Source organism: Hirundo rustica, chromosome 10 (genome assembly GCF_015227805.2).
Source record: "Hirundo rustica isolate bHirRus1 chromosome 10, bHirRus1.pri.v3, whole genome shotgun sequence".
Classification (NCBI taxonomy): Eukaryota; Metazoa; Chordata; class Aves; order Passeriformes; family Hirundinidae; genus Hirundo; species Hirundo rustica.
This window is the reverse complement of record NC_053459.1, coordinates 23,778,340-23,798,403: the sequence shown is the minus strand read 5'-3', so window position 1 is coordinate 23,798,403 and position 20,064 is coordinate 23,778,340. Positions and strand designations below refer to the sequence as shown.

General features: G+C 42.8%; 1 protein-coding gene across 7 annotated transcripts in view; it reads left to right on the top strand.

The window, feature by feature from the left end:
- Positions 1–20,064, top strand: part of LOC120757381 (uncharacterized) — a 47,539-nt gene that overhangs the window by 5,460 nt on the left and 22,015 nt on the right. The window contains exons 2-3 of one of the 7 annotated variants that reach the window (XR_009208198.1): positions 19,082–19,123; positions 19,729–19,813. The exons of 3 other annotated variants lie outside the window; for them this stretch is intronic. Coding sequence is in view for 1 of the 4 variants with exons in the window: in XM_040074674.2 (XP_039930608.1) it covers positions 19,082–19,123; positions 19,601–19,813 (255 nt within the window). In the remaining 3 variants the exon portion in view is untranslated. Of the gene's footprint in view, positions 1–689; positions 4,201–19,081; positions 19,124–19,600; positions 19,814–20,064 lie in introns of those variants that run through there. 3 more of the 7 variants (XM_040074674.2, XR_005702485.2, XR_005702487.2) reach the window with 3 other exon arrangements.

Here is a 20,064-nt window from a genome sequence, read left to right as displayed (position 1 = left end):
TTATTGAAAAAAATAAATCTGATTATCCCCCAAAGCTCGATGTTCTCTCTACATCTGTGCCTCAATTGTCTGCTGGTGACCTGAGATGCTCAAACAGGCTCCTTTCTGCAACTACTCCAGGAAATATCCATGAGCCAAATACCTCCTTCCAAGCAGCCTTTTTTTTTTTTTTTTTTGTGAGGGTTTTTCCCTCAGAAGCAGGGATGTGGTCACTGTTCAGGCCTGGTGGGCTTGAAAGCTGTTTCATCAGGAAAGACTGATAAAGACTCAAAGAAAACGCAGGATTTTTTTTTTCCCTCTTCCTGCCTCCAAAATCTGATTTTCATTTGTCTCTCTATATACACCAAAATTTCTAATAAACCTGTCAAATTTGGTCAAGTGAGATTTTGTCCCTTTGAAGCAAGGCTGATCTGGAAGGAGGTGCTGTCCGTATCTACAGATGTGAAGAAAAAGATCCTGTGGTTGTTGGTTGTCCATGGGAGCATTCCTATTTTCAGTGCTTTGTCCTCCTGAACTTCTAAATTCTTGCCAGGAGAGGGTTTTATCGGTAGGGAAATAATGTAAAAATTGTACATTCTCAGCTTTTTCTGATTTCATGGGAAGTTCTGGCGTGGCCTCTTCTCTCCTGTGTTGCAGAATGGAGAGGAGGGAAGATGTCTGACCATTTATTTCCTTTGTATCCTTCCCAGCTGGGAGAGCAGGGATGAGTTTGGCTGCTTTAGTTATGGACAAACTTTTGCTGAAGAGATCAGAGGTGTGACATTCTCTGTCTGAAAGCTGATGAAACATTGATAAATTAAAAGAATCGGAGCTGAGGCAAGGAACAAAACTCTAATATTTTCCTGAAACACGCATTTATCTGGGGCTAATACCCAGAGTGAGTGAACAGCTTTGTGTCATGGAAGATCCAAAACGAAATCCCAGCTGTTCTTCCAGTCACCTCTGCAGTGGCTTCAGAAGAGATTTGTTAAAAACCCCGAGATCTCAGTTTTCCAGATTCGATTCTACATGGACGTGATTGTCACATCTTTTCAAGGCTGCTCTTTTCAGTGAGCCCCAGGATATGGGTCAGCAAACTTGAGAGCACAAGAGCAGGCTGATAAAACAGAAGTGAAAGACTCACTAATGTGTCAAGTATTGATGTTGCTGCAAGCTTTCCCTTGTCTCCCGCTCCGTCAGTAAATAATTCACCAGACTCCTGTTAGTCCTCGTGGTGATACTGAAGGGTTCTTTCATTAATTTATGATTTTCGTCTGGGAGAAGCTTTCGATGATTTCAGAGCTGTGGTGGTGGGGTGCGTGTTCCTTGCGTCTGTCCAGTTTTCCATAAGTGTTTTCCCTCACTTTTTTGAGGTGTGCAGATCGGCTGTTGGCTCTTCCTGAAAGGCCAGGCTGGAAATTCCAGCGATTGGGAAGAATACAGCATATTTTAAATTACAGCTCCTGCTGTTACTGAAATGGGAGGTGAATCCTGACTGAAGGTGCAAGGGAAATGCGGATGGACTCAGGAATCTTTTCGGTTGTACTTTTCCTCCTGCATGCAACTAAAAAAAGGGATATTAATCTCATCCAAACCCATTATTCTTCAACACACACCTTCACCCTTACTGCTGCAGCCCTGGGGTGCTGTTTTTGGGACAGGTTCTCCCATTCAACTCCCCTGTTAATCTGGGATCCAAGGAGCATTGACATTCCCACCCAGCCCACGGGACGTTCGCGGCGCCGGCTCCTCCTCCGTGTGCCGATGGCTCTGTCTCTCCGGAATGTGGTCAATGGCACGGAGGGAGGTCCAAAAGCCTTTCCCTGTTTGTCCTGCTTATCCCTGCATGTCCCAGGTCGCTGCCCGAGGCAGGCAGGGTATTTATAGCTGGAATGTTTGATGTTCGCGGCGCCTTCCCGAGGCCATGTCTGATTCCTTTGGGTTCAGCGGGCTCCATGAGACTTCTCCTGGTTTTTGTGCTCCGGGCACAGCTCTCTGAGTCAGTGCCAGCTCTCCCTCGGTGTTTACAGTGGATTTTCCTTTGAAATATGCATTGCCCTTTGGATTTTGTGTAGGATCAGCACTTTCTTCGTCTGGCACCCTAAGACCCCTGAGGAAGTTTAAGGGATGGCTCATTTTGGATCATCATTCCCTTGCTTCTTTCCCAAAGCCCTTCCGTTGCATTAACCATGGGATTATTTATAGCAGCCCTTTTGAGCCAGGCCAGCCTGCAGTGCTCAGGAATTATTGCAGAGCTGCCGGGGATGTGCGTCGTGGGTGTTCTCTGGAATTGGGGGATGTGGGAAGCACAGGGACATCCGTCCTTCAGTGCCCCCCTGGAGCTAAAGCCTGGCATGGAGACAGACCCTCCTTGGCATGTCCTCACTGAGCCTTTCCTGCTGGATTTTCTGCTTTTCCAAGGGAAAGAGATGCGAATTTCCTCATGGAAATTTCTTGGGTTTCAGAGGATTTTTTTCCCTAAAAAAAAAAAAAAAAAAGCATCCATGAAGTGGAAGTGTCTGGGCCAAAGGGGTTTGTTGGTGTTCAGGATTTAATTTAAAATCATGTTTGTTTGGTCTTCACGTGAAGACAAGGAATTCAAGTTTCAAGGCACTCTGGAGGCCAAGCTTTCCATCCTGTTTCCTTTTTGTCCCACTAACTTCCTCGACTTGAATCACCACTTCAGTCCTTTCCTTGGGTTTTATTTCACTTGTTAGGAAAAGGAGAAAACCAGCCTCCCATTATTCTGTTGATTCCTGAAAATTGTGGGAAATAGGTCGCAATTAGCCTTTTGGATAAGTAGTTTCTTCATTTTCCATGGATTAATAGGAAGAGGTGGATGCGTTTGGGTTTTCACTCTCATTCTTTGCTTTATTTTCTTTTTGGCTTTATCCTGATGCCTCCTTTCTCTTGACCTGCCAGAACTTTGGAGTTTCTTGCGTTAGTGCCAACATATTTAGGCTCAAGTTTAACAAAAAAATAAGTGTTAATTTTGTAGTGGGGACAAAGACCCACGGAAGCCCAACCTTGAGGGAAGAAGCTGTTGGTGACCAGGAAGGACCAGGGCTCTCAGGGAAATGGGAATTGGTGATTTTCGGCTAGGACAGGTTCTATCATGCCATCTCCACCTTTGAAATGCTCAGATTTCCTCATCCCAAATCCTGGAATTACATTCATCAGCCTCCTGTACTTTGCCCATTTTTTTTTTTTTCCTCCAACAGCGCCCTGAAGCATCTGTAGAATAATCATGTTCAAAATTCATTGCTTTGTATTTTTAACTTCAACCCTAAAATGCTGAGACAGCTCAATGTGTCTGGAGCCTCTTTCTGGATCCCCAGTCATTCCAACATCTGACCCATCTGGCTCAGCATTTGTCCCTCCGATGTTTCTGCAAGGAAAAGTTGTCTCCAACGCTATTCCGGGCAAGGCTTACAAGGTCTCATGATTAAAAATGCATTTCTATGATGTTTCCAAAACACCACTTTCATCTTATTGCTAAAGCGGTATAAATTCCACGGTGAGCGCTCTATGAAACGCTATTTATAGAAGAAATGAGTGTAGCTGCAGCCCTGCGCTGGGGTTTGCTGGCTCAGGATGAGCTGTGTTTTATACCTGGCAATTACTCACAGAAAAGCAAGAGGGGGGAAAAAAAGAAGAAGAGCTGCTTGAGATGATTGTGGGGTTTGTGTGGAACATCAAACAGTGGCTGGTGAGACCTGCCAGGGCGATCTGAACGAAAAAATCAGGGTGGCAGTAACAAACTGTCCCTTTCTACTGCCTCTGTAATTCTGCGAACCATTATTCCTGGAATGGGGGATTCCAGGGGATGCAGCAGCTGCAGCCTTTGCTGGGAATGAGGGCTTGGAGGTATTCCTGGAATGATTTAGGGGCTGAGCTCTCAGGGAAGCAGAGGAGTTTCTGTGCTGAAGAGGCTGGGAAGAGCCCTCTTCCCACCTTGTCCCTGTCTCCTGAGCACATGGAAGCACCTGAGGAGAGGAAGCAGCCTCAGGCTGCACCAGATAAGATTGGATAGGAGGAGAAAATTCCTCTTGTCCAGCCCTGTCCCGAGAACACCACCCATCTGTCTGAGAGGTTTCAGTGTTTTACTTTAATGTGCAAAATGTGACACTGTGTGCAGGGAGGTTCTAAAAACAAATGAAATGATGGCAGCTGCTTTTATTGTCTCTTAATGTAAAAAGAAACTATTTTCGCATGACTTGTTGAAGGGAAAGAATCCATTAAAATACAATTTTATCTTTTTTTTTTTTTTAAATTTTATTTTTTTATTCCCCTAAAAAAATCTTTCAATCCAACGACAGATTTACTGGGGAAAAGATAAAAAGGGAAAAACCATGCTCTAAAGAGAAGTCTCTCTTCCTGGGGACTGGAGCTGAGGTGTGGAAAAATCCCTCTGGAGAGGATGGGTGAGAAACTTCCACGGAAGTCAGGTGGAAACAACCTTCAGGCCAATAAATCCCCTGTTCAACTCCCCAAACTCTTCTGTCAGACCCTTAAACTTCATTTCTTGAGCGCGTGTTTAATGCAAAAATAAATTTCTCTCCAGAGAGTAGCAAACTTGCCAGACTGAGTTAGACACATGCAGCTGGGGCAGACTGGCTGAATGTTTAATAAGCTGGCACCAGATTTTTGGTCTTGTTTGATTTTTTTTTTTTTTTTTAAATTTTATTTTTAATTTTATTTTTTCCTGCTGTTAAAAAATAACAACCCACAACAACAACAAAAAAACCCCCAAACCCACACCCTGTTGTCTGAGAAAGGAGGAGAATTGAGGAGCGAGTACTTTGCAAATCTTTATCTTTACCTCAGAGCCTTAAACGTGTTTTTGGACTGCTGAAAAGGAATTTGAGGTCAGAAATCATTTGTTAAAACTTCTCTCAGCTGCTTAGAAGAGGAGTAATCTTTGATAAAAATTTGAAGAACATCTGTCATCTGTTCTTTTGCCTCTGTCAAAGCCAATTTTTTTTTTTTTTTTTTTTTTTTTTCAATTTAAGCTGATGTTCTTTGGGATCCTGACGAAGCACAAATTATCCTGCCTTCGAATTGATCCATTTTAGTGCAAAAATAAAGCCCGTTAGAAGGGAATGCAGCCACTGGGACCGATGGGTGGAAAATGGAGATATTGGAAGGGCAGCCTGGGACTTTTTTGAGTGGGATAAATGCAGCTGTAACATCTGAGGGGAGAAGCCAAAGGTTATTTACTGCCGGCCTGGAGTTATCCGAGGTGTTTTCCTGTGGATTGGCCTCCAGACGTGTGCTGTTTTTTGAAGAGCCCCCAGGGCCTTTGGGAGGTGGAGAAAATCGGGAGGATGATCAAATTAAGAGTGAAGCTGTGACGTGAAGTGAATAAATGTTAGGATGGGGTGGCACAGCCGTAAAAAAGCGCCGGTAATTCCTCCTGACATGCTCCATACAGATATTTCACCCAGCTCTGCTGAGAAGCAGTTACAAGTTCCCTGGGGTGTGGTTCCAGTGTTCAGTGCAGGCTCTGAATAGTTTGGGTGTTTTTTTTTTTTGTTTTTTTTTTTTTTACATTTATATTTTTCTGGATTTCTGATTTTAAACAGAAGAAGAAAACACACATAATACTTTGTTTGGAAAGGCTGCCAAGGCGCAGAGGGATGAACCTTTAATCAAGGGATTGGGTGTGAGTTTTCCTCACCAAAAGCGGTGTCAAACCTTGGCCCAGCTGCCCATGGCAGGGCTGTCCCCATTCCTGGAGGGATCTAAAAGCCACCAGGATGTGGCACCTGGGACGTGGGGCAGTGGTGGCCTTGGCAGCCCTGGCAATGCTTGGATTTGATGGTCCGGGTGGCTTTTTCCAACTTTTCTAAACAATTTTGCTCTGCGTCCCTTCCTCAGGGACAGCTGGCTGCACCTCAGGGGAAAAAGAAATAATTATTATTTTGTGCATTTATGGTGGTGTTGGACGTTTTAATTTATAAATTTATTTTTAAATTATTTATTTATAAATTAATTTAATTTAATTTATAAATTCCAGCCTGTGGCCAAACTCCATGCAAGGAGCAAGATTTAAAAAGAAAAAGGAGTAATTATGTCCTCTAATGGCCTTCTCCGGAGCCTTCCCTATGATAACTTTTGAAATTGGAAGTTTCTTCCTAAATTCTTGGAGGAGAAATTGGAATTGGTGAGGAATCTTGGATTGGGAGCATGGCCTGTCCTTTGGAAACGAATGAGGTGAAGTCTCCAATTATTCAGGAAGAGAAGAAACACCTGAACCTCCCAGATATTTCTGGTTTTTTATGGCATAACCTAATCATCACATAAAAATTCTCCCGCTTTTTATCTATTTTTTTGGCGGAGTGAAACTTGGATGCATTGGAATTTTTGCGGGTGACAGATGTTGGAATAAATTTTTGAAGAGGTGAAAATACAAAATATCTCGGATTAATTTCCAAAACTGGTCAGCTTGGTGTGAATTTTCTGCTTTTTTTGTCCCTCTGTGGTAAATGTCTATTTTTGGGCTCTAATGTATTGTGGAGAGAAGGGAAGAATGCACAGAGAAATTCAAACTATATTGCAAATCTTATCTGGATGGAACTGAATTATTCACCCTGACGCAGCAGAAAACGCAGGGATATCACCTCAGGATGTGTGATTAAGCTGAGGTATTTTTCATCACGATATCTTGTTTTTTGATGGAGTGTAAGCAATCAGAAATTGCTCTGTATTTTGTAAACAGCTGAATTTCCTATTCCACACTTTTGTTCTGCAGGGTTTTTAAGATCACAGACTTTTCACAGTGCAGAAAACTAAGAATAGTTGGGGATTTTTGAGTTTGTTTTTTTTTTCCACCCCCCGCATTTATGAGACTTCTCCCCTCTCAAAATTGCAAATCTCAATTTTCTATCAGAACCATTTAAGTCACAAATGAAGACTGATCTTCTCTCTGAACTCCCCTTCTGGTGAGCCACGACGTGGGGCTGGCACAATCTGTTCCTCCAGCAGGGAAAAGCTGGAGAACAAAGCTTGGTTTGATGCAAAATCCAGCAGGATACGACTGTGGGTTGTTGGAATAATTTTAATTTTGTTGTGCTAATGAATCTTCACCCTCGTCCCGGGCTTTATTTGGTGGGAGAGCTGGAAATTAAGGGAAGCAGATATTGGAATTACCAGGGCAGTCTGGGTTCATAATCACCAGCCAGCAGAGGATTTTATTTCAGCAGTGAACAGGAAATATTCAGGACATTAATATTTTTACTTTCAGACAGGTCCAAATTAACCAATTCCAGGCGTATGATAAAGTGAAAATCACAGATACCCAGAGCATTTGCTGCACCCCAGATGATGAATTCTAAGCTCGAGGCAGGATTCTTATAGATATTTAGGCTCTTTCCATCTGAAAACTTCTGGAATTTGGAACTTAATAGGGATTTTTTTGTTGTTGTTGCGTACGGCTTGCAAGAATTTTTTTATGCACTTGAGTGGGAGAAAACTTTGTGAGCCCACATGCTCCGAGTAAAACAGAGACTTGTAGGGACAGGAAAACGGCAGCTTAAATCAGAACTCACATCTGTTGGTGTGACTGTTTTGTCACTTGTGCGGGGTTTTGTTGGTTTTTTTTTTTTTTTCTGTTTTATTTCCCCGCTCAGCTTGGAGCGAGTGCAGATGGGGAGAAGTGAGGTTATTTCTGATAATGGTGGTGAGGATCCTTCCCACGGGAGCAGCCAGGAGAGGCTGGGACATGAGGCAGGAGGGATTGAGGGGCAACCTTGTGGCAGGGTTTGCTCTCCCCGGCTTTTAGGAGTCAGCTGCAATATGTGATTATATTTTCTGTCCTAGAACTTTGAAACTACTCTGGGCGCTGCATTTTTATTTTTATTCTTTTACTCCAGTCGTGTTCTTGGAGTGCTTGACTACTTTTTGCCTTTTTTTTCCCCCCTTCATTTATTTTTCTGGAAATGGTTCAAAAGACATTTGGAGGAGTTAATGAGACAATTTGCAATTTATCTTGGTGGTTTTGTTTTGGGTTTTTTTTCCTTTTGGGGACGATCCAAATGCATTTGGAGGCAATGGGATGGTCTCATTGACTCGGAGGAGCTGTGGGTGAGGCCCTTGATGAGAATTGTTGTGAGTCTATTGACAATTAGGTGATGTCTCCATATGTGAAATGATAAAATGCAAGTGTAAATGTTATAGCTCAGAATGTTTTAGTGCTGCTTTGCAGCTCTGTTTTTGCTGCAGTTACTCTGGCGGGGCCGGAGCAGAGTTTGGGTGCAGGAGCCACTTTAAAACAACCAGAAGCTGCTGGAATGATCAAAACTGGTCCCCCACACCCAACAAAAAAAGAAAAAAAAAAAAAAAAAGAAAAATAGGAAAGGAAGATCAAACCCAGGTTTATTATTCCAATGGGGCTGTTGGGAATAGGAGAAAAAAGGCTCCTTTTGGGTCAGTGTGGGTTGTAAGGCCCCTACAGAGTGGTGCTTAACGCACATGAATTATACATTAACACATTCCTGGGATGCCAGAGCAGAGGGTAAATACGGAGAGGAGGGAAGAAAGGGAGATAAAAGAGGAGTGGAGAGGAGAATTGAAATTGTTCTCGCTGGTAAACAAGGCTCAAAGTCACCCCCAGTGTTTGCTGCCTGCCAGAGGTGAGGAGGGAGGTGGGTGCTTGCGGCTGTGTCAATATTGGCACACTAAAAATGGAAGATAAGGCAGAGCTGAGCTGGAGGTGCTTCCCTCTGGGTCTCCAGCTGGGGAGTTTTGGGAAGGGCTCACCCCTGGGCGCTTCCCTGGCACACAGCAGTGGGACACGACCACTGGGAGACTGGGAGACGTTCCTTGAGCCTCTATTGCCACATCAGCCTCATTACAGGATTTTAGACATTTGGGAGATGGCAGCAGCAGCCAAAGATTTCCTTGTTGCAGGGCATTTGAAAGGTTTTCCAGCCAATGGCACGTTGCTAAAGCTCACAGATAATTGTTCTAGCCAGGCACTAAAAGCACACCTACACCTGCTTCAAACAACGCCTGCTTCCGTGCTTTCTATTAACAGTAGAAATTAATTGTTAATTTCCATTAATTAAGTTAAAAAAGTTAATAGAATTAACAACTCTGTTAGCAATACACAATACTCCATTATTAAGCTTAAAACCTTCTGCTATCTCTCTAGGCGTATTTTTCTGGTCCATCCCAGCCAAACCTAAAACTCAAACTATTGTTTCATGTCCTTGCTTGCTGTGCTATTGTAACTTCTCCTACTTTCAGGCTTTGCAGCTGCAGCTAATTCCAAGTTCTTCTGCTCTGTCTGTTTCTGGGGCCTGCTCCCAGAGCTCTGTGAAACTCTTCCTACCTTTAGCATTTCCCACGAGCCACGATCCCACTGCAGATCCTGGAGCAGCAGCATCGCGGGAGAGGTGGATACAGGGGCAGGTGTAAAACCTGGGTGTGGGAAATCTGGATGCTGAGAATTTTGGACTCTCTGTGCTGACAGGCGCAGGATTTCAGGGAAGCGCTGCATTTGGCCTGAGACCTTGAAACAGGCTTCCAAAAATGAGTGATAGTTCTGGGATCATGGGGGTGTTGTTTGGATAGCACTGTGTGATCTCACAGGGTGAAAAACTTAGATTTGGGATTTTAGTGTATGGGGATATACAGGAGCCAAGATGGAGAACTTTGGGTGTGGATTCGTTGTCTTTTTGCACCTTCTCCTTCACGAACCTGGGTAGTTTTCTGTAACTGGGTAAAAGAAATCCCCACTGCCGGTTTTGGGTGATCATAATTGGATTAGAAACATAAATAATATAGATGTCAAGAGTTTTTTGGATAAGTGAGGCTTAAATAGCCTTGAACAGACACCATTTTGGGCTCACTTTCTCCACTTGTTAGAGAGAGATCACATCTCTCTGCGAGTGATTTGTAATAGATAAGGAAAACAAATTTCAGGGTGTGACTTCAACAACAGTGTCTCCTGAGTTTTATTCGCCCTGACCTTGGAGCAGGAAAGAGCCAGGAATTCCCACACCTGGGAATTGTTCCAGAGTCAGGTTTTGAACCAGTCCATCCCTTTTTTTTCCCAGGCAGCAGCCCCAGGGATGCTCTGCTTGGGGCTGTGCTGCTGCTTGGACAAAGCAGGTCAGGAAGCTGCTGCAGCACTTGGTCATTGGCAGCATCCCCGATGAGCAGGGCCTGGATGATGCCTGGAAACTCCCTCAGACGGGAATTTTCTCCGAGTGCTGCTGGTTTATTTTCTGGGGTGGCTTTGCTCCCATCTGAAGTGGCTGTAATCGCAATTTTTCTTGCGTCTCATTAATAATTCCCCATTGTTTCTTTACCTGACAAAGCAGTTGAGGTTTGGGGATTTTATGTCTGTGCTTGGGCTTCTTTAATTGTAGAATCATGAAATAGCTTGGGTTGGAAAGGCTCTTAAAGCCCATCCAGTACCATTCCTGCCATGGCCAGGGACACCTTCCATGGTCCCAGCCTGCTCCAAACCCTGTCCTTGAACCCTAACTCTTATTTTGGGGTCAGTCCATAGAAATTTCATTATCTTTCACTTAATAAGGTTTCACTGTGGGCTGGAGGCAAATCTGAGACCCCCACCCCTGTGCACATATTAAATGTCTGGTCCTCTCTCTTCTGTACTTCTGTATTTCTCAGCATAGATGAGTGCAGCCAGCTCCCCCTCCCATCACCAACCCTGAGTTTCTCACAAATACAAGGAAATTACTCTCCTGATATAATTTCCCCCCACCCCAAAGTAGCATCAGGTTGCTGACTAATATCTGGCTGTGGCTGTGATTGCTTTGGTGGGAAGCCTGAATTCTTCACGGCACCTCTGGGGGCTGCTTAACGGCTTCATCAGATAATTACAGCGCTGGAAACAATGTGTGATGCGTGCCGTGGTGTGGGGATTTGGGACGCTCCCAGGGCTCCCAGCATTAATATCTGCTCTCCCCCCATGCGTTTCGAGCAGCACAGGATGAGCTGGAGCAGATGGTGGAGCTTTGTCCCTTCAGTCCCAGCCCTGTTGCTCGTCCCCTGTCACTCTGAGCAAAGCTCGGTGCTGCAAGCTCCGCTTGGCTCTGCTCCAGCACTTGGGAAAGGTCATCCCTGCCTCCTCCAAGGACATCTGACAGCATGAGGGGCTCTCTGCTCCTCTGGGGGAGGGACTGAGAGGTGCATGGCACACCTGTACCCAGGGAAGGCTTTGGTGCAGCTCTGCACCCTCAGTGTTGGAATCAGGGTGGTGGGATAAAAGCTCAGTGTCCTTTTTGAATTCTCTTGTGAAGATTTTTGGGTTTAGGGTACAAACCACGCGGCTCCTGAGCAGCCTCAGGGACACGGCTCTGTTGTGGGAAGGCCGAGTCACAGCTCCCAAATACACCAAGTTAATATTAACAACAAGGGGGGGGTCAGAAGCAGGAGCTGAAAATCTGAGGAGTTCTCTCAAGCTTTCCAGGCTGGTAACACAACTCCTTGTAGGATGGACCAGTCTGCGTTAGAGGGCCCGAAATCCAACCTTAAATTAAATGCTGGGCTGAAGCTAAACCTTCTGCTGTAGAACTCTCCAGGGGCTGGAAAACTTCCCTTCCAAGGGGATGGAAGAAGTGGGCAGGGATCTTTCAGCCCCCTCTCCAGCCACTCCTCGCTCCTGTGAGCCCTCCGTGCGACTGAGCCAGGTGTGAGGATTTTGTCAGGCAGGCTCCCGGGAGCTGAACTTTGTACGACATTCCTTATTTTCTGGCACATCAAAGGCCTCTGAGAACAGAAAACGATGCTAATCATGTGTTTGTGCGCTTTAGAAATACCAACTCATCGACTTGCAGAGCTGGAAGATGGAGGCAAACTTGGAGGAGCGAAATATAAAATTCTCTTCCATCATCAAAGTAGCAGCATCAAGCCGTGACCTCTCTGTGTTCAGACACGCTGCAAGCCAGAAGCAGAATTTAAATGGGCCTGGCCTCCTTGCTGCTTAAAAAGGGAGAGAAAAACAAGTAAAAAATTACTTCTACCAACTTTCCAAACTCAGCTCAAAGCTGCTCTGTGGAAAAACATGGGCAGGGATTGCTTTTCACTGATTTTTGCCTTTCACCTCCACGTACCTGCGCCAGTTTCCAGGTGTTCAGCCTGAAAAACACCTTGGAACCCTCCTCAGTGCCACCCTCAGCCTCCTGAAACGACCCAAATTCACCTTCTGCAAGGGAATATTCCATTTGTTTTCTGGAGACAATCACAACTTCTGCAGGAATTTTGTAGGAGCCATGGGGATATTTGATGTTTAAACCAGAAACTCCTTCTAGAACACTGGTGACACCTTGAATTTCTTGGCAGACTGTTCAAGGACATTGTGTGGCCTCCCTGCTGGGAGCTCCAAGTGTCACTTGTCTCGATACCTGCACTTGAACATGTCCCCTGACATGGAAATGATGAGCCACAAACTGTCCCATCAGTCTGTCTGAACACTGAACATCACAGCTCATGATCTTTACAGAGAACAAAATCCAAGGTCTTCGTGGTGGGGACAGTCATTTGCTGCTAGATGTATAATTTATTTTAGTCGGGTCAGGCTGTATTCCTTGTATAACAGCTCAGCCTAGAAAAAGGTAATTTATTTAATATTATTTTATATTTTTTATTTTATTTATTTTTATTTTATTTAATTATTTTTGCACCTTCTACAAAGTTAATGAATGAATTCAAGCGGGTGTTTTACTACAGCACAAGACATTCAGCTGTGATTATGCATCATGATTATGATGTCAAATAAATATACATGAGCTTTTTGGAATCAGGAAATTTGGAAATTGGATGTTCCTATATATTGTTGCCATAGATTTGGATTATTCCTGTTAGTCACATTTATATATTAAAAATATATATAAATATATATATATTTAAAAATATATAAAAATATAGAAATATATATAAAATATTATAAGATATATAAAATATATATAAAATATAATATATATATCAAATATATATAAATAATAAAAATATATAAAAATATAAAAAAATATATAAAATAACGGGACTCTTTGTTCTTTCAGTCAATCCCAGGAGCTGTAGAAAGATTTAATTTTTTTTTCCCATATCCAGCTAATTTTAGGAGTTGATTTCTACTCTGAAAGTGTCCTGAAGCACTGACTACACAAATCACAAAGCTCATCAGGAAAGAACGCCCTACATCCTTCCTGTGGGAAGCACCTGAAAGTGGAGGATTTTCTCTCTGTTCATATCTCTGTGTCCTGCCCCAAAATGTTTTGTGAAGTTCAGGGGTTTTATAAAATCACAGAGATAATCAAATTTCGCATAGCAGTGGCTGGTTTGACCTTTCATTTGGGGAAAACGCTTGAGCTTCCAGTCCTCATTTTTGAAAAGCCTGGAGTTATTTTCCTTGGGGAAGGACAAATTTTCAGTCTCGCACATCATCAAATATTGAATATATTTGCTACTTATGTAAAAGAGTGTTTTAGCCTGGTGAGAGAGAGGAGATTAAAACAAGCAGGCTGCCATCCCTAAATTCAATTGTTTTCCTGGGAGATGCCACTCAGCCTGGCAAGAGATTGACACCGTGTCAACTCCGCTTCCCTCAAATTGCCCTCAAATGAGGTGCCCTCTACATCCGTCCCCAAAAACCTGATGAAATTAGGGAATTAAATTTCTGGGAAAGTCTCCTCCGAGCTCAGGGAGCCCTTTCCAGTGGGATCGCTCGTTAGAACATTAAATGAAGCAATCTGCCCTCCCCAGAGCTCCGAGGAGCGTCGGAAGGGCCCAGCAGCGAATCCTTCTGGAGGGAAACACCTTCGCCTCTCCCGCTGCTTCCCCACGCCCTCACTGACCTCTTGGCCACGGCATCCACGGTAAATTGACAAATTTACTGGAGGATGTTGTTCCTGCAGGTAAAATCAGCTCCGTGTCACAGCTCTTGGGATAAACGGTGGCGCTCGGTGAGGAGGTGACAGCTCCCGCCTCGGGCGGTCGCGGTTTGATGGCGCTAACAGGGAATTTGATGGGAATTTGATGGTGGCTGGGAGCAAACGCAGCCAACAGCCAAGAGATCCTGCTGAAACCTTGTTTTCCTATCAGTCCTTATCAGGCTGGACGCTGCCAGGAGAGGGGTGGGGATCAGATCCAGGTTAAACACCGGAGTTCTCTTATCACCTCCAACGCCGCGACGGCAAAACGCTCCAGCCCACGTGGCAGGGCAAGGCCAGCATTGGACTTTAATATAAAAAGTGGGATCAGAAAAATGATAAAATGCTTGTGCTCCTCCGCAAATATCCTTCTTTTTTCCTGCCCTGTCTCCCTGCGTGCAGATCTTATGAAAATCTTGGGTTTAGCAAAAAAAATAGAAGTATGTGAACAGCAGCAGGGTGGCACAGCCTGGAAGCTGGGGATCCTTGAGGCTCTAGGAGTAGAAAGGAATTATCTGCCTCAATTATTAAAACATGAGCACCACTCTTTGCTGGTTGGTTGGTTGGTTAAACTTTCCAAACGTTAGTTAAGTACCAGCAGTGTACATTTTAAGAACGTGGGTTTTGCTCATTGGGGTGTGCAGGATCCAAAATGCAGATTATGTACATAATGAATTTTACATTAAAATTTTTACATAATAATGCAATAGGGCTGAGGGGCCCTGATTTTGGGCAATGATGTTTGTGTGTGGATGAATTTTAAGAGAAATAATAAGGAAATCAAATATCTTGGAGGAGGAATTTGGCCATATTTCCTCAGATTGAGGAGTATTTAAATCCTTTTCCCTCTTCCCTAAGAATTTTAACCAGATTTTGGGTTTTCCAAGGCTGGAAAACACAGGAAGTTCATGATATGATTTGATTTTTTTTGTGTGTGAGCTCTGTGGTGTCCAAGCAGCCTTTTAGGGCTGCAATTTCATTTAATTTATACCCAAATCTCTGGTACTTGATGAGTAAAAAGCTGGTGACGAGCTCTGAAGAACAAATATCTGAGGGGTGTTTCTGAGGAGCATTTATCTTCCAGAAGTGCTGCCAATTATCTTTAGGAGCAGGAAATGAACGACAGCCTGGAGAATGCCATGTCTGAGGCAGATCTGGCTGGGCCTTAAAGAGATGCAAACAGGCAGAAATTAAAATTAGTAACAAAAAGTCAAACTCGCCTGGTGTGGTGCTGTGGGCGAAGTCAAAACCTCAGGAGGCAACGAGGGCTTTTGGTGGTATTTTCATCAGGTGTATAATTTGTGGAGGATGGACTTTGCTTTTTAGCAATTAGCCGTCAGCAATTCATGGCAACGAGACCTTGTGGTCCAACGTACACGGATAATTTAAGGTATTTTTATTGCTGAAACCCCAATTTTTCTCTTTTTGCACCCAGAGAGGAGCTGTGATTTTTTTTTTTTTTTTTTTTTTTTTTTAATTTTTAATTTTGTTTTTGCCAATGTGAATTCCCTGCATCAATGATGTTGTGCAGGAGAGCTGAAATTGGGGTGAAATTGGGGCTTTTGACCAAGAATGCTAAAAATCAGATCAAGTTTTCATCCCCTTGGGGTGTTACAATGGTATTTTGGGCTCTGCTGGGTGTGATGAGTTGTGCAGATATGTTGTGAAAATTCTGCTGTTTTTAATTGATTTTAAAAGGATTTTAGTAATTAAAAGTAAAAATCTCCTGTAGCAGCGGCATCTACAAATTTGTTTTCGTGTTTGTTTTGAACTTTCCTTTATATCAGCAAACCCCCAACTTCTGAAGGAAAATATTTGCAACAGAGCAACAACTGAAAAATCCATTTGGTTTAAAATAGGTGATAATTATTATTAATTTTATTGTTACGATTTAGGCTTGACAAGTTCTGTTACGCAAACCTGCCTCTACTTGGATTTTAACCACTTAAATAACTGGGGAAAATTATGGTCCAAGTGGCTTAAAAAAAATAAATTTACCCTGAAGACCCCGTGGTTCTTCATTCCGTATTAACTGATGTTTCTTACTGTGAAAAGTGAGTTCTCTCTTAGCAAAATATCTTTTCTATTCTGCCAGGAAATTTAAAATTAAAGCTTGACAGGCCATGCTAATGAAATAAAGCAATAAACATTTTCTGACAGGTGCAAAGTACAGCCCTTGTTCGATAAGATGATATTTGGGGGAAAAATTTGCTTGGTAAATCTAATTTGTGTCAGCTCAATATTGGCTTGAGCATCAAATTCTAATTTATTGAAAGCACCAGCAAATACTAGAACCATTTGTTTAGCACAAAGCGTTCAATCTATAAGGACCAGCTCCATGAAATTCAATTTTCTGAGCCAAAAAAGACAATCAAAGTAGGAGAAGCAAGAAAAGAACCCCTCATGTTGGAATAAAGGGGCCCGCAACTTTAGAGGATAAAAATATTTAATTTATCATGAAAAAAAGGGAAAAAAAAACTCTATGAAATTAAACAATTTGGCAGATTTTTTTTTTAACATTTGCTGATTTTTATTTCTATTTTCCCTCCTTTTAGTGGAAACACTGATATTCCAACCCTTTTCCTGGCCAGTCTTGCAGAAATTTTTATGGATTGACAAGGAAATGTTGAGCAGTTGGAATGAGATGAGCTTTAAGGTCCCTTCCAACCCAATCCATTCTGTAATTCCACGATCCTCCGGTGTTTCGATCTCCACCAGTTTCCCCAGTTTGTCACTCAAAGCTGATTGGGATAAATTTGGGAGGGAATTCCCCTACTATTTATTTAATATTGGAGTTTCATACTGGACCTACTGAAGTGGTTGCTGCTGGATCCAAATGATGGAATTTCAAATATCCCAGATGAGTTATATCCAAATTTTTGTTTGGTTTTGAGGGGAGTATTTAATGAACCTCAGTGAAAACCAGGAGCAATCATCTCTCCCAAGGTCTTGGATCTTGGATTGGATTCCTGTTAAATTGTTAATTGTTAATCAGAGATTTTTAGGATATTTTTTTGGGAGCTGGAAACCCTGCAAATACTTTTGCCTTCGTACTTTAACTTGCAGAAACGTAACAATTTTTTTCTCTTTATGAACACTCAAGTAATGATCTAATGGGTAAAACTATTATAGATTAATCTGGCTGCTAATTAAGCTGGTTTATGATGTGTTTCCTCAGTGGATATTGCACAATGCTGGAAGATTTTGGGAATTTCTTGATGCTGGCATTCCCAGACTCATCAGCACTGCTTCCCTGGTATCTCCTGCTGTGGTGCTGACGGAGGATTTGGGGCAGATCCTGTGTGGAAATTCATCACCTTTGATGAGGATTTCCTAGGTTTAAACACCTGCATCACTCGAATCAGTGGAGTTAGGATGAATTAAAAATGAGATTTCCTTGGAATTAGGATTTTTAAAGGTTGAAATTCCCATTGGGGTGCAGTAGGTGAGGAGCTGAGGGCGATGCTGGATCATGAGGAGCAGGGATTCCTCCAGCTGTGGAGAAAAGCTGGACATCCAAATCTCTTCTGCCCCAAAATTTGCTCTAAACCACTGTCTCCACTGAGGATACGCATCCTGAAATATCAGCAGGGCTGGGAATTGTGCTGCCTGGCAAAGTGATGTGGAAAGATCTAAAATCCATGGAGGTTATTAAGCAATCCTTCTGCTGCTATGGCTTTTGGGGATTGCTTCCATTTACTCCTTGAACAATTTTTGGGACTGATTTTTTTTTTTTTTTCCCCTCAAGTAAGTGCGAGGAGAATATTTCTCAATTTTATCTGTCAGGGGCTCATCCAAGCCCATAAAAATCCTCCAAAAAAGAGGAAAAAATCCATATGGCATATTTATAGCCAATTATTTTCCTGATTCTTCCCTTGTTCAACTCACAAGTTTTATGGGAGCTTCAGCTTTATCCATTTTACACTCCAGCAAGCTTTGCAAATAAATACTGAACGTTAAGAAGAGTTACTGATTTATCCTTAAGCCCAGCTTGAGAGGGGCTGTAGTTCTGGTGCTGTCTGGATCCCACTGATCCATATCAAATTAGCAGCTCGTTCCTCGTGGGCTGCTCATTTGTACCTTTTAACCACGGAGTTCTGAAGTGGCCTAAACTCGCACAGGTACAAAAATAAAAATCGCCTGTTTTTGTCAAGCTTTTTTTGTTATTTTTTTCTGTTCAGAATTGAACCTCACGGTGTTGCAGCTGCGCTCAGGAGTCCAGACCAGGCACAACTCACAGGAGACTGTTTTTGGGGAATGTTTTGCTCGTTGAGTTTTCCTGCAGGGTGGAGGAAGAGGCTTCTCATCCTCTGCCAAAATCCTCTTGTTACTGCGTGACTTTTGCGCTGCGGAGCTTTCACAGCCACGTGCTCCACTCTCATCAGCAAGTGCAAACTGCCACCTCTTGATTTTCTGGGAACCTCGTTTCCAGTTGGATCTCTGGGGTCTTTGGGATAATTGCTGTCTTCCTTCTCAGTATTTTTTGACCCAGAACTCTTTTGCTCACGGAAATGTTTTTGATGGATATCGTTCTTACCAGCAGCACCTGAATATCTGCATTAAAACCTGCGTGCATTAAAACCTTAGTCCAGGGATTAAGGAAAATGATTGTGGATGTGTGGGATAAGGAAAGGATTAATATTTTCCCAACTGTACCCTGGTTAATTATATAGTGTTTGGTACTTGAATGTACTTTTTTGGGTTTCAGGATGTCTTTGTTGAATTAAAGCAATATTTTTTTCCATCCCTGGAAGTGTCCGAGGCCAGGCTGGATGAAGCACCCTGGTCTAGTGGAAGGTGTCCCTGCCCATGGAATGGGTTGGAATTAGGTGGTCTTTAAGATCTCTTCCAATCTCAAGCCATTCTATGATTTTATTGTTTTCAAATATCAAAATACGTCTTTATTATTGTCCCGAATCCCTGAACAAAAATGTCCACGTATTCCGTTCCATATTGCATTCCAAAATGTCCATGTGTCCATTCCAGGGTTGGAATTTTGTTGTTCAATGGATTTTTTTTAATATTCTCTCAAAAGTAGCTTAAACTGTTGGCATCATTTAGGATGTGGTGCTGATAACAGAGCCCAAATTGATACATTTATAAATATACAAGTGCTTTTGGAGCTCAAACAACATCTCCTTGGCCACAGAAGGCCATGGGATTGTCTTGAATATAATTCTACTGATATTTGCTCCCCACAGTTCCCAAAAGGAAGTTGCAGCCAGACTGATCCCTTCTCCCAGGTAAAAGTGACTGGATGAGAGGAAATTGTGCCGGGGAGATTTAGATTGCATATCAGGGAAAGTTTCTTCACTTTTGATGTAGATGTGGCCGTGTAATTCCTGCTTCTTCTGTGTAAAATTCTCAAAACCAAGTAAAACTCCTTTGGGGTTTGTTAATTTCATTTTTTTTCGCCAGTGAGACCGAAACAACCACACGTGAAATTTCATAAACATTTCCAGGGAGTAACTTTGAGCAAGTCGAGTGCAGAAGTTTCTCCCTGCACATCTGAGGTGAAGGTGTCTATTTAAGCACCTGAAAGGATAAATCTGGGTGCCATGGTGATGGGAGGCTTTATATAGTCTAAAAGGATAATTGCATTACTTTGAATTTTCCTGGGCTGGGACAGGTCTGTAATTTGGATTCCACAGAGCTGATGGATCAAATTAGCAGTGACTTTATTTGATAGAAATAACCTTCAATATTTTTACTATTTAAAGCGGCCCACGTGATTTGCCACCAACTTTGCACCACCGAGGTCGTGGTTCTCTTCGTTCATTGGTTTTTCCTTTGGGAAAAGTTGGCCTTGGATCCGCTTTGGAGTCTTTGGATCTTTTTTTCCCAGCAGCAAGGGCCAGGATGAGAGGAAAGAGACTCAAGTTGCACCAGGGGAGGTTTAAGCTGGACATTAGGGAGAATTTCTTCACTGAAAGGTTGGTCGAGGTTTCATGACCCTAAATCTGCTTGTTAAGGCTTTTCACAAGAAATGTCTTCTTTAACTGAGACAAATCAAACCAAATCCTGTACTCATCAACCAGAAGGTTCAGCCAGGTTGAATGAGCAAATTTATTAAAATAATTTAACTTTTAGGAAATTTACCTTGTATTTTTAATCTCTTTTTTTTTGCTTCTCCTTTATCGTATGGTGGCCTCTTGATACACTTATTATTTCACACTAACTATTG